The sequence below is a fragment of the Diceros bicornis genome, chromosome 34 (assembly GCF_020826845.1).
Source record: "Diceros bicornis minor isolate mBicDic1 chromosome 34, mDicBic1.mat.cur, whole genome shotgun sequence".
Lineage (NCBI taxonomy): Eukaryota > Metazoa > Chordata > Mammalia > Perissodactyla > Rhinocerotidae > Diceros > Diceros bicornis.
Window position 1 is genome coordinate 12,607,814 of NC_080773.1, and position 13,228 is coordinate 12,621,041.

At 58.5% G+C, this 13,228-nt stretch overlaps 1 protein-coding gene across 2 annotated transcripts; it reads left to right on the forward strand.

Annotated features, from left to right (window-relative positions):
- Nucleotides 1-214: 214 nt before the first annotated feature.
- On the forward strand, nt 215-10,916 carry SPRED3 (sprouty related EVH1 domain containing 3). Of its 2 annotated transcripts, XM_058529249.1 has the most exons (6): nt 215-337; nt 4,052-4,139; nt 5,357-5,525; nt 5,623-5,699; nt 7,744-7,887; nt 8,640-10,916. In XM_058529249.1, exons 2-6 carry the CDS (start codon nt 4,056-4,058, stop codon nt 9,303-9,305), a joined length of 1,140 nt encoding a protein of 379 aa, XP_058385232.1. In that variant the 5' UTR covers nt 215-337; nt 4,052-4,055; the 3' UTR covers nt 9,306-10,916. The 2 variants fall into 2 exon arrangements, with proteins under 2 accessions (XP_058385232.1, XP_058385233.1); XM_058529250.1 differs by lacking the exon at nt 7,744-7,887.
- Nucleotides 10,917-13,228: the final 2,312 nt, after the last annotated feature.

The following is a 13,228-nucleotide window of genomic DNA, read 5'->3' on the forward strand; positions in this document are numbered from 1 at the left end:
GTCCCCGACCCCTTCCCCACATCCTCAGGAACCAATGGCGCAGATGGGTGGGAAAGTAGGGGGTCCTCTCTGGACCCTGAGAAAATGGGGGCTGGGGGGCTGGAGCCAGTGCCGGGCTCTAGGACCCAGCGGGCAAGTGCGCCCGCCCTGCGCTCACCCCTCCCCCAAGCCGCCCCCTCCCCCCCACCCGTCTTCCAGGTTCCCCCTCCCTCCCCCCTCGCCCCGGCTCCCGGTGCCCGTCTCTAGCGCCGCCGGAGCCAGCGAGGGAGCCGGAGCGACAGGAGGAGGAGGAGGAGGCCACGTCGCCGCCGCTCGGAGCCCGGCCGGAGCCTCCCAGGCAGGTGCCGAGGGGGCGAGGGGGCGGGGGCTGACCGACCGCCTGTCACGGTGAGGGGGCGGCCAGGACCGCGCTGCGCCTCCTGCCCACCGGGGCGCCCCCCAGACCCTGGCTGGAAGGACAAGGGGGTGGGGGCCCCTAAACTGCGCGGCAGCCATTTGGGGTACCAGTCTCCATTTGGGGGGCCTGGACTTCCTCCGAGGACGACCCATTCATAAATTTCCGTACTGGACCCCCACCAATGAAGAACTCCGGGGATCACTCTCCCCGGGAAACATGTGTGGGGAGCGTAGGGCACCCAGAAATCCCGGCGTCCCATCCCAACTAGGCCCTGCGGGGACCCCTGCCCTCTTTCTCGGCTTCACCTGTTGTCGGCGGAGGCGGGCGGACAAAGGAAGCAGCATCACGTGACTGCTCATTCACAAAATCCCATCCCATTGAGAAAAGGGGGCTGGGGGCGCTGCGGCCGCCCCTTCCCCTCCCCAAGGGCCGGGGAAACCCGGCAGCCTGCAGGTGGGGGAAGGGGCTAGAGCTCGTTGCCTGGGTCCCTAAGGCTGGGACGCCAGGGTCCCTGCGCTAGGTGGTAGTGAGGGGCTGGCTGGACGCTAATCCCAATTACTGGGCGGAGGGCTACGTCCCCTGAGCTGGGGGGCGGGGTAAGATGGTTCTGAAGGATGCTGGGGCGGGGAGGGAGAGGAGGAGGGATCAGCACCCCTCCTTCCGTCAATCTCTCCCCCTTGCCTTCCCTCGGCTGAGGCCTGAGGGAGCAGGCTTGATTTTTGTGAATGAAATGCTCTCTGGATGTGTCTGGGTCTCCCGTTTCTGGCTTCTTCTGCCTCCATCTCCCTTTCGGCCTCTCTCTGCCATTTCTGGTTCTCTCCCTGCTCCTTGCCCATCTCCCGTTGCTCGGTGACTCAGTGAGCTTTGCATCCGGTCTCATTCATAAATCCGGGAAGGGGTGGGGGGAAGAGAGCCTGGGTTTCTCACCCAGCCAGTGGCTTGGGCAGCCAGGTGCGGAGGCAGTGTAGGGAGGACTGGAGCTGAGCTGATGGGCTCTAAGAAAATACATATGCGCAGGCACCCAGCTGTGAGGGGGAACCATGGGTGGGGCTGTGGGTATGTGCTGAGGGAGAAGAAGGCGACAGGGTTGATAGGGGATGAACAGGAGGGGGAAGGGAAGTGGAAAACCGAGGCTATGGGAGTGGGGACGGGAAGGATGGGGAAAGGAAGGAAAGGTGGGTATGAAGAGAAAAGGTAGATATGGAGAAGAAGGTAGGCATGGGAGAAAAGAGATGGCGTAAGGAAGAAAGAAGCCATGCTAGAAGAATGTGGGCATGGGGGAGAAGGTGGGCATGAGGGAGAAGGTGTAGATGGGGGAGAAGGAGTGGATGGGAGAGAAGGTGTAGATGAGGGAGAAGGTGTAGATGGGGGAGAAGGTGTAGATCGGGGAGAAGGTGTGGATGGGGGAGAAGGTGTGGATGGGAGAGAAGGTGTAGATGAGGGAGAAGGTGTAGATGGGGGAGAAGGTGTAGATGGGGGAGAAGGCGTAGATGGGGGAGAAGGAGTGGATGGGGGAGAAGGTGGGCATGAGGGAGAAGGTGTAGATGAGGGAGAAAGTGTGGATGGGAGAGGAGGTGTAGATGAGAGAAGGTGGGGATGGGAGAGAAAGTGTAGATGGGGGAGAAGGTGTGGATGGGGGAGAAGGTGTGGATGGGAGAGAAAGTGTAGATGGGGGAGAAAGTGGGGATGGGAGAGAAGGTGTAGATGAGGGAGAAGGTGTAGATGGGCGAGAAGGTGTAGATGAGGGAGAAGGTGTGGATGGGAGAGAAAGTGTAAATGGGGGAGAAGGTGTGGATGGGGGAGAAGGTGTGGATCGAGGAGAAGGTGGGCATCGGGGAGAAGGTGTGAATGCGGAAGAAGGTGTGGATGGGGCAGAAGGTGTGGATGGGGGAGAAGGTGGGCATCGGGGAGAAGGTGTGCATGGGGGAGAGGGGTGGATCGGGGAGAAGGTGGGGATGGGGCAGAAGGTGGGCATCGAGGAGAGGGTGGGGATGGGGGAGAAGGTTGGCATCGGGGAGAAGGTGTGAATGCAGGAGAAGGTGGGGATGGGGCAGAAGGTGTGGATGCGGGAGAAGGTGTGGATCGGGGAAAAGGTGGGCATTGGGGAGAAGGTGGGCATGGGGGAGAAGGTGGGCGTGGGGGAGGCGTGGATGGGCAAGAAGGTGTGGATGGGGGAGAAGGTGGGGATGGGGGAGAGGAGTGGATCGGGGAGAAGGTGGGGATGGGGCAGAAGGTGGGCATCGAGGAGAGGGTGTGTGTGGATAGGGGAGAGGTGGGCATCGGGGAGAAGGTGTGGATGGGGGAGAGGGGTGGATCGGGGAGAAGGTGGGGATGGGGCAGAAGGTGGGCATCGAGGAGAGGGTGGGGATGGGGGAGAAGGTTGGCATCGGGGAGAAGGTGTGAATGCAGGAGAAGGTGGGGATGGGGCAGAAGGTGTGGATGCGGGAGAAGGTGTGGATGGGGGAGAAGGTGGGGATGGGGGAGAGGAGTGGATTGGGGAGAAGGTGGGGATGGGGCAGAAGGTGGGCATCGAGGAGAGGGTGTGGATGGGGGAGAAGGTGGGCATCGGGGAGAAGGTGTGGATGGGGGAGAAGGTGTGGATGGGGGAAAAGGTGGGCATCGGGGAGAAGGTGGGCATGGGGGAGAAGGTGGGCATGGGGGAGGCGTGGATGGGCAAGAAGGTGTGGATGGGGGAGAAGGTGGGGATGGGGCAGAAGGTGGGCATCGGGGAGAAGGTGGGCATGGGCAAGAAGGTGGGCATGGGCAAGAAGGTGGGCATGGGCAAGAAGGTGGGCGTGGGGGAGGCGTGGATGGGCAAGAAGGTGTGGATGGGGGAGAAGGTGGGCATGGGGGAGAAGGTGGGCATCGGGGAGAAGGTGGGCATGGGCAAGAAGGTGGGGATGGGGGAGAAGGTGGGCATAGGAGAGAAGGTGTGGATGGGGGAGAAGGTGGGCATGGGGGAGAAGGTGTGGATGGGGGAGAAGGTGGGCATGGGGGAGAAGGTGGGCATGGGGGAGAAGATGGGCATAGGAGAGAAGGTGTGAATGGGGGAGAAGATGGGCATGGGGGAGAAGGTAGGGATTGGGGAGAAGGTGGGCATGGGGGAGAAGGTGTGGATGGGGGAGAAGGTGTGGATGGAGGAGAAGGTGTGGATGAGGGAGAAGGTGTGGATGGGGGAGAAGGTGTGGATGGGGGAGAAGGTGTGGATGGGGGAGAAGGTGGGCATGGGGGAGAAGGTGGGCATGGGGAGAAGGTGTGGATGGGGGAGAAGGTGTGGATGGGGGAGAAGGTGGGCATGGGGGAGAAGGTGGGCATAGGGGAGAAGGTGGGGATGGGGGAGAAGGTGGGGATGGGGGAGAAGGCGGGCATCGGGCAGAAGGTGGGCATGGGGAGAAGGTGGGCATTGGGGCAAAGTGTGGAGGGGGCAGAAGGTGGGCATTGGGGAAAAGGTGGGCATGGGGGAGAAGATGAGCACTGCGGAGAAGGTGTGGATGGGGAGAAGGTGGGGATGGAAGGTAAAGTATCGATTGCCGAGGGTGCCGTGGATCCAGATGTGAGCGGTGAAGAGGGCAGGTGAGGGTTGGGGGACACTGAATGGGCAAGCAGGATTGGAGCTCACTGACCATGTCGTCCCTGTCCCCCCACCTCCTCCAGGTACATGGTTCGGGTCCGAGCCGTGGTGATGGCCCGAGATGACTCCAGTGGGGGCTGGCTGCCTGTGGGGGGCGGGGGCCTCAGCCAGGTGAGCGTATGTCGGGTCCGAGGGGCCAGGCCCGAGGGGGGGACCTGCCAGGGGCACTACGTCATCCACGGGGAGCGCCTCCGGGACCAGAAAGTGAGCCACCTGGGCGTGGGGGTTGGTGGGGCGTGGGGAAGTAGGGAATGGGGCTGGGAGTGCAGCGATGAGGTCAGATCTTCTCCCAGCCTGGACCCCACCCGGGGAGTGGGAAGGAGTTGGGAAGTGAATCTCTGCCCTGTGGATAAGAGTTGGGAGTCTGGGGTATTAAGCAGGTCCCGTCCACTGCTGTCACCTGCTGGACTGTCACAGCGGCCTCCTCACTGGTCTTCTTGCCCTGCTTCTGCCCCCCTCCCCAGTCTGTTCCACAGGGGCCCCGCTAACACCTGACTCAGATCATATCCCTCCTCTGCTCAGAACTCTCCCGTGGCTCCATCTTGCTCAGAGATGCTCACCACGAGGCCCCTGTCTGCCCTAAGTATATGGAGGCATTTGGTGGGGGACCAACTGGAAGTGTCAAATAGGGTCTACAGTCCTATATGTGGGTTCAGCAGGAATATTCTGGGCTGTCTGGCACGATTTGGAAGGACAAGGTTGAAGCTTCAGCTGGGGATGTAGTAGAAAGATGTGGATTGTCTGGAAAGGCTTGGGAGAAGGGTTGCATCTCAGAGCAGGAGTCAGCAGGAACCAGGTCGGGGATTGGAAATGGTGTGAAGGAATTCCGTGATGTTGGGCAAGGATCCGAGGGCACAGTGGGGGTCCTGACCAGCATCTGAGGCGAAATCTGTGGGAGTTTGATAAGAACTTTTGGGGTAGTGTTTTGGGAGATTATTGGGGTATCAGAAGGGGATTAACAATAATATTTTGAGATGTTCAGTAAAGTTTGGGGGTACTATTGAGTCAGAAGGGGGGATATTGGGTTATCAGAAGGGGCTAACTAATTTTTGAAGATAGTCAATAAGATTTGAGATTCCTATTGGGAATGTCAGAGGGAGATATTGGAAAATGGAGGGATCACGGGGTTTGGGAGAAATACTGGAGTATCAGAGATGTGTTCAATGAAACTGGGGAGAGGTATTAGGGTGTTGATCAGGCTTCAGGGGTACACCTAGGAGAAATGAGGTTCATAGGATACTGGGGGTATGCAGAGAGGCTGGGGGTTAAGGGGAAGTCACAGCATGGCTGGATGGGGGGGTCTGATCTGGCCCCTTCCCGCCCCTCAGACCACATTGGAGTGTACCCTGAGGCCAGGCTTGGTTTACAACAAGGTGAACCCCATCTTCCATCACTGGAGCCTTGGCGACTGCAAGTTCGGGCTGACGTTCCAGAGTCCTGCAGAGGCTGATGAGTTCCAGAAGAGTCTGCTGGCCGCGCTGGCCGCGCTGGGTCGAGGTGAGCATCGGAGGTGGTGGCCACTGGGGGCTGGGGTGGAGAGGTGGGAGAAGCTGGGGCCCAGGGAACTCACTCTCTGCCTCTCTCCCTGCCCCAGGCTCGCTCACCCCCTCTTCTTCCTCCTCCTCCTCCTCGCCTTCCCAGGACACCGCAGAGACTCCCTGCCCTCTGACGGTGAGTCTCCGGGATGCAGCTCTGCTGGGAGGGCAGGGGTGTATTTCTCTTGCGCGAACATTCTTGAGCACCTACTGTGTATCAGGCACCAGGCCACGTGCTGGGGACACAAATTTGGGCCCAAACTCTTAGTGTCAATTCAATCCCAGTGATTCTAGTTTTTCTGTTCTATCACGATCAAACACATTCACACATTCATTCAAGGATACTTATCGAGCACGGTCCATAAGTAGTGTTTTAGGCACTGGGGAGACATCAGTATCAAAACAAAGTCGCTTTCTCATGGAGCTTCTGTGCTGGTGTGGAAAGGCAGGGAAAAAAAGATAAACTATAAAAATGAATAAATATGGAAAGTAAATGGAGGAGCAAATTAGTGACAAGTCGATCCTTCTAGTTACCCAGGGTGCAGACCCAGGGAGGCATCCGTGACTCCTCTCCTTTTTTGTGCCCCTCATTTATTCTGTCAGCAAATATTGGCTCCACTTTCAAAATGATCAGAATCTGCCTCTCACCTGGTACTGTCCAACCTCATCTCCCAACTGGACCATCTCACCAGCTTCTGATTGTCCCCTGCCGCCCTCCTGTGTCCTCCTGTCTGTTCCTCACACACAGCCAGAGGGGTCCTAGTGACACTGAAGTCAGCTCATGGTCATCTCCCACTCAGAACCGTCGCAGGGCTCCATCTCACAGAGGGTGAGGGACAGAATCCTTACAGTGGCGCATAAGATCCCCACCATCTGGCCTGCTGTTACTGCCCCTCTTGCTCACTCTGCTTCAGCCACAGGGGCCTCCTCAAAGGGCAGGCACATTCCTGTCGCAGGGCTTTTGCACCAGCTGGTCCTTCTCTCTTGGCACACTCTTCCCCAAATTTCCACCTGGCTCATTCCCTTATTTCCTTCAAGGCTTTCCACACACATCACCTTCTCCCTGAGGCCCTCCCTGAGTAACTTGTTGAAAATTGCAATCTCCCAATGCTCCTTATCCTCTTCTAATTTGTTCCCATCTTCTAAGATAATTTCCTTTCCCAATAGACACTTTTCTTATCTATCAGTTTCCTGTCCCTCTCCCAGGCTAGAATGTCAGCTCCAGGAGGGCAAGGATCTTTTGTTGCTTTCCTGCTGCATCTCCCATGCCTAAAACAGTGTCTGGGATACACTAGATGGTCAGCAATTATGTATTGAATAAATTTATTGAATGAATTAATGAATGCACATAATGTCGGATGCAAGTTGGCTCTTGCTGGGAACAGTGGGATTTGGTGAAAACAGTTGGAGGAACAAGACTGGGTCCCTGGGCAGAAAGGTGGGCATCGCAGGGTAATGGAGATGCAGGTGGGAGCTATGAAAGTCTCGCGGACCATTCCCACTCACTGAGGTCTGTCCTTGCTCCATCTCACATCCTCACAATGGCCTTTGTGCGCTGGCACGTCGTGGGTGCTCAGCGGATGTTTACTGAAGACAGTAAACGGATGAGTTAGGAGTGACCCCCAAGTTATAGAAAGGAAACCGAGGGTTCTCAGAAGTGATGTTTCAGCTTATAATGGACACAGCTTGGTTTGGATGGGAAGGAGCCCATCCCAGGTGGGTGGAACTGGCCCAGCAAAGGTGGGTGGAACTGGCCCAGCAAAGGGTGGAACTGGTGGTGGGAGGGAGGCAGGAAGGCGGCTGACTGGCCAAGGGAGAGGGGTTCTGAGACGGGAGAAGGATGATTCGATGTTCTGTAGGTTGGTGAGCTAAGCAGATAAGAAGAGGGGGTCAAATAATAATAATAACCCCTTGCAGCTCTTCCTGCACCTCAGGCATCTGCCGTGCCCGTTACAGTGGGCCCTAACCACATCCTTATGAATAGACACTACTAGGATCCCCATTTTACAGACGAGGAAACTGAGGCTCAAAGAGATGAGCTCACTTGCCAGAGGTCACAGAGTCAGTGGCAGAGCCGCTGCAGAGCCCTTGCTCGAAATGGGAGGGGGTCTACGTGAGGGCGTCGGCTTTGCGGGGTGGGGGTGGGGAGGTCCGGCTCTGAGGTCGCCAATCTCCCCCAGTCCCACGTGGACAGCGACTCCTCCTCCAGCCACAGCCGCCAGGAGACGCCTCCCATCACCGCGGCGGCCTCCATCGCCACCGTGGAGTCAGCTTCTGGCTTTGGGCCGGCCACGCCCCCCCAGCGCCGCCGCTCCTCCGCTCAGGTGCAACCTCCCACCCCCCGCGGAAGTCTGGGTGCAGTGGGGCCGGGCGCTGGGGTCCCGAAGCGAAGCGGGTGGGAGCTGAGGCCACAGAAGGGCGAGAGACCACATACACATCCTAGGGGATGGCTGACCTGACATGGCGGGGGAGCTTGGAGGCCTGGGTTCCTCGGAGGGTTGGGTGATGGCTTCCCGTGTCTCCTGTGCTCTTGGAGATTTCAGAAAGTTCTGAATTGCAGAGGGGTTTGGGGGATGACTTGGCCATTGAATCCTTCAAGTATGTTAGGGGGTTGCTGGTACTCATGGAAGGAGTGCTTTAGACTGCTTAATTCACAAGGGGGTGGGGCTCGGTATCCAAGGGGTAAAAGGCACCTGGGGACCGGACTCCTGCGTCCTGAAGGAGGAGGTGGCTGGGGTGCAGAACTGCTGGATCTGAGAGTAGTGGGGGCTGGGGGCTGGGACTCCTGGATCTTGAGAGAGCACAGGACTGGGAGCCGGGGGCACCGGGGCCTTAAGGTGTGGGCTTGGTGCTGGATTCTTCTGTCTGTCCCTAGATTTCATCTGTCCCTGGGAGAGGCGCGGGCGGGGGGCCTGGAAGTCTGAGAGCCAGACTTAGGCACTCAGGATCCTAGGATGAATGAGGCCTGTGACTCGGTCTTAGGACTCTCGGGTCTTCTGAGACTGGGATGGATTGTGGTGGGGTGTGGGGGATCAAAGACCCCGCTAACCTGTTCTCCTGTCCCTTCGTCCCGCAGAGCTACCCACCGCTCCTACCGTTCACGGGGATTCCGGAGCCCTCAGAGCCCCTGGGCGGAGCAGGGGGCCCGGGCTGGGGCGGCCGCGGCTATGAGGATTACCGGCGCGCCGGGCCGCCCGCGCCCCTCGCCCTGTCCACCTGCGTCGTGCGCTTCGCCAAGACCGGCGCTTTGCGGGGCGCAGCCCTGGGGCCCCCCGCGGCACTACCCGCCCCTCTCACCGAGGCTGCGCCCCCAGCGCCCCCGGCTCGCCCACCCCCGGGCCCCGGCCTGGCCCCTGCGCCGGCCAAGGCCTCCCCGGAGGCGGAGGAGGCGGCGCGCTGCGTGCACTGCCGCGCGCTCTTCCGCCGCCGCGCTGATGGGCGAGGCGGCCGCTGCGCGGAGGCGCCGGACCCGGGTCGCGTGCTGGTGCGCCGGCTCAGCTGCCTGTGGTGCGCCGAGAGCTTGCTCTACCACTGCCTGTCGGACGCCGAGGGCGACTTCTCGGACCCGTGCGCCTGCGAGCCAGGCCACCCGCGCCCCGCCGCGCGCTGGGCCGCGCTGGCCGCGCTCTCCTTCGCCGTGCCCTGCCTCTGCTGCTACGCGCCCCTGCGCGCATGCCACTGGGTCGCGGCGCGATGCGGCTGCGCAGGCTGCGGGGGTCGCCACGAGGAGGCGGCGCGGTGAGGACGGCCTGATGGGTCCCATAGCCGGATCGAGGACCCAAAATAGAGGGTCCAGGACCCCGGACTCCATTTGGACCCAAAACCCAAACCTAGGCACACTCGGAACTTGGAGCTTGAGTTTGGATTGAGAGAACCCAGACCTGGAACCTGGACCCCAAATCTAGGACTGAGATACCGGAGACCCAGCTTCATTGGGATGTCTGTGCAAGAGGTTCCAGGCATCCTGAGTTCTGGCGTCCCCATACCCCCCCTGCCCCGCCTCGACACCGCCCCGACCGAGACTGAGGAGACTCCAGGCAACCTCAGACTACACCTCAGGCAGGCCGGGAAGCACACGGGTCCCTGAGACAGAGAGGGCCCTGAACCCAGTCATGCCTGGCACCACAACCCCTCAGATTACAGCCCCAGAATTAGTCAGGAGTTGCCAATATCTGACCCTGCCTGTATACAATTACTCCCAGACCTTGAGACCACAGGGCCCAGAATCACCCCAAATGGTCCCTGAATGCTCACCTGAAACCTGGGGTGCCTGTATCTGAGGTGTTCTTGTAGCCCCAGGACCCCTGAGACACCAAACCCTCTTAAGATGCCCTGAGTCCTTGGAGATGCTCAAACAAATGTTCTCTGACCAAAATAACTTGGGAGACCCGTTTCAGAGTGCCCCCCACTCTCCGGATCCACATGTCAGACTCCTAAGATGCTCTGGGAGTCAGGGATCAAAGACCTCTGTAGACCCACCCATCGCAAGCCAGTGTTCCCAGGAGCTCTGGACCTCGTATATAGGACTCTGAGGTGCCTAGTACCCCCAGATGTAGGACTGAAGGCCACCAACACCTCAGGGCCCAAGACACTGGTCCCAAGTCCTCAGATAGCTCTCTTCCAATCCCCCTTGGACTTGGATTTCAAGCCCCAGAATGTCCTGGAATCTTTGGCTTCCTTGTACCCACAGATCCCCAATCCCCTAAAGGCTGGGAGCTTCACTCCCAGAAGATGGGATGTTCATGGCAACCCAGACCTCTGTCCCCTTGGCCCCCAGCCCCTGAGTGACCCCAAGGTGCTTTAGGAGCACTGGATCCATGACCCCAAAGTGCCATTGACCCCCAAATTCAGGGCTCAAGCCTGTACAACACTGGAATTGTCCCCTGACACAAGACCTTGGTCACTCTGTGTCAGAAATGGTCAGATCTAAGGTGCCCCAGGACCCTAGCACCTTCAGATCCCAGATTTCTTTGGACTCAGATGGCTCTAGCCTGGTACTCCCTTTGAGACCTGAGACCCCAAGGTCCCAGACTCTGGAATCCTAGTCCCGGGGGCCCCAGCCCAAGCCCCCATCATCCCACAGAACTACTCCTTTACCCTAGGGGAAAAAGCCCCACCATTCTGAGCTCATGTTCCTGGATTCCAGGACCAGTCAGGAGCTCCCCTGCTCCCATCTCTGGGACTCAACCATGGATGATTGTGCAGGCTGTTCACTGAGCAAAGGCACACGGCCAAAGTGGTGAGTGGGGCTGGAACTCACACCACACTCTGCTGGCCACACTGCCCTCAGAGGGAGGTGTGCTTTTTTCTAAGTTGCACAAAGGCACCTTGGGGCTAGGTACACACACACACACACACACACACACACACACACTCACACACTCTCACACACTCTCACTCTCTCCCCAACCTTGTAGACTCTGCCCCACGCCCAACCTGGAACCCTCGCCCTAGTCCAAGGTTTTTATGTCCTGCCCTCTGTTCACTCCTCCTCTTCCATCTCAGAGTTGAGGGTTGCTTGGGAGCATTTGAAAGCCTGTTTCAAGGCCCTCTGAGACCCCTCTTCTGGGGAAGGGGTGATGCCACAGTCCCTTTCCTCTGAATGGAATGGGAGTCCAGGGTACCTCAGATCCGATGGCCTGAATGGGGGCACCGAGGTCTTGAAGCAAGGCAATCTCAATGTTGTGTGGACCTGGGACCCGCAACTGGTCCCTAGCATCCGGAAATGTGCACTTATCTTTCTTCATTACCCAGAAAACTGGATGGCCTTGTGGGGGTTCAGGGGATAGGTCAAGGGGTCAGAGGGATAGAGCCTTCTGTCACTTCCTTTAAATTATTAACTATTTATTACATCCGGAACCTGTGAGATTCAGCTCTCCCAACCAGACCCTGGGATGGGTGAGAGAAAAGGGGGGTGTCCCTCCCACCCCCACTCTGCCCAGCTCTCATCACTGTCAGAACCACCAGAGCTGAGGGCGGAGGGACTGGGGGCTGGGGCAGCCTGGGTCCCCATCCCCCTCTCTGTGCCTCGGTCTCCTCCCTTCCGTGGTGGGCGGGGGGAAGCTCCATTCTTAACCTACCTCGTTTTGGGGAAGGGTGGGACGGGGGACCAGAGTGCTGTACGGTGCTGTGGGATCTTCGGATGAAGCGGTGGGGGCCGGGGGAAGGTACCCCGCCCCCCCTCCCAGCACCGCCTCTCCCAGGTCTCCCAGTCCTGCTCCCTGCTGATACCCACCTCTGATCCATGATTACCCTTCATCACCCCCACATCAGGGGTGCGTGGAGGGCCGACCCTGGGATCCAGGAAGACCTCAGACCCTGGAGCCCCCAGGCCCAATTGCCCAGCTGCTTGCCCCCCGGATTGGATGCTTGGCCCCCAGACTGGGGGAGGCACCCCAATATTTATCTTCCTGATCTTGATTCCAAGCCAGGCTGTGACCTCAATATCGTTATGTCAGTGCAGGCTGAAGTGGTGGGGGAGGATGGGGGCAAAGACCCAGCCTTGTTGTTGGGGGAGGGGGCATGAGATATCCGCTCCAAGAAGTGTCTGTGACAAACTCTCAGCCTGTCTTCTTTATTTGCATCCATGCGCTCCTGGCCACTCATCTTCCTGAACCGCCAAACCAGGCTCCCTGCAACATTCTCTTCCGCATCCTTTAGTCCCAAGCAGACCCTCCAGCTGAGTTTTATGCAGTCACTCAAAAGTGCATTTATTGAACAGCCCTGCTCTAGGCACTGGGGATAAAGCAGTGAAGAACAGACAAAAATCCTTTCCCACAGGACCTTATGAACTTAATAGTGAAGGAGACAATAAGCAAATGAATGACATGTTAGAAATGACACATACTATAAAGAAAAAATAAAGTGGAGATGGGGGTCCAGGCAATTGGAGACCGGTCAGGGAGGCCTCCCCGAGGAGCTGAGGGAGTCCTGTGGGTGTCTGCAGGAAGAGCATTCGGGAAAAGCAAAGAGTCAGGGCAAGGCCCTGAGGGAGGGGCCCTGGTAAGTCTGGGGGACATCAAGGGAGCTTGAGCTTCTGCAGGGGAGGAAGCATGGAGGAGGGTACTTAGGAGATGAGGCAGAGAGGTGACGGCAGATCTGGGGGGCCTTGCAAGTCATTGCATGGATTTTGGTGTTCACCCTGAGTGATGGAGCTACAGGAAGGCTCCAAGCATGGGAGGGATGTGACCTGACTCGGGGGTTCACAGGTTCCCTCCAGCTGCCAGTGGGGAACAGACACAGGGGACAGGGCGCAGGGAGACAGAGAGGAGGCTGCTGTGATGGTCTGGGGGAGACAATGGTGCACAGGACCAGTGTGAGAGCAGTAGAGGCAGATACTGGATCTATTTTGAAAGTAGAGCCCACAAATGTAGATATGGGGTTTGATATAAAGAGAGGAGCCAAGGTTACCACTCCGAGGTTTTGGCCTCAGACATTTTTAATGTTTTATTAAGGTCAACAAATGGCCCCCGAGTACCCGGCCTTGGGGTAGGCAGGGCTATGGAGGAACCAGGTTAAGGGCAGGCTCTGCCATCGAGGAAGTTCTGGCCTTTGTCCTTCCCTGAGGCTCAATGCCCAGCCCGGTCCCACTCCCAGCAGAATTATCTAGGAATTACTGGAGACCAGGACAGAGTCGGGAAGAGATTAGATCTGGAACAATAATTT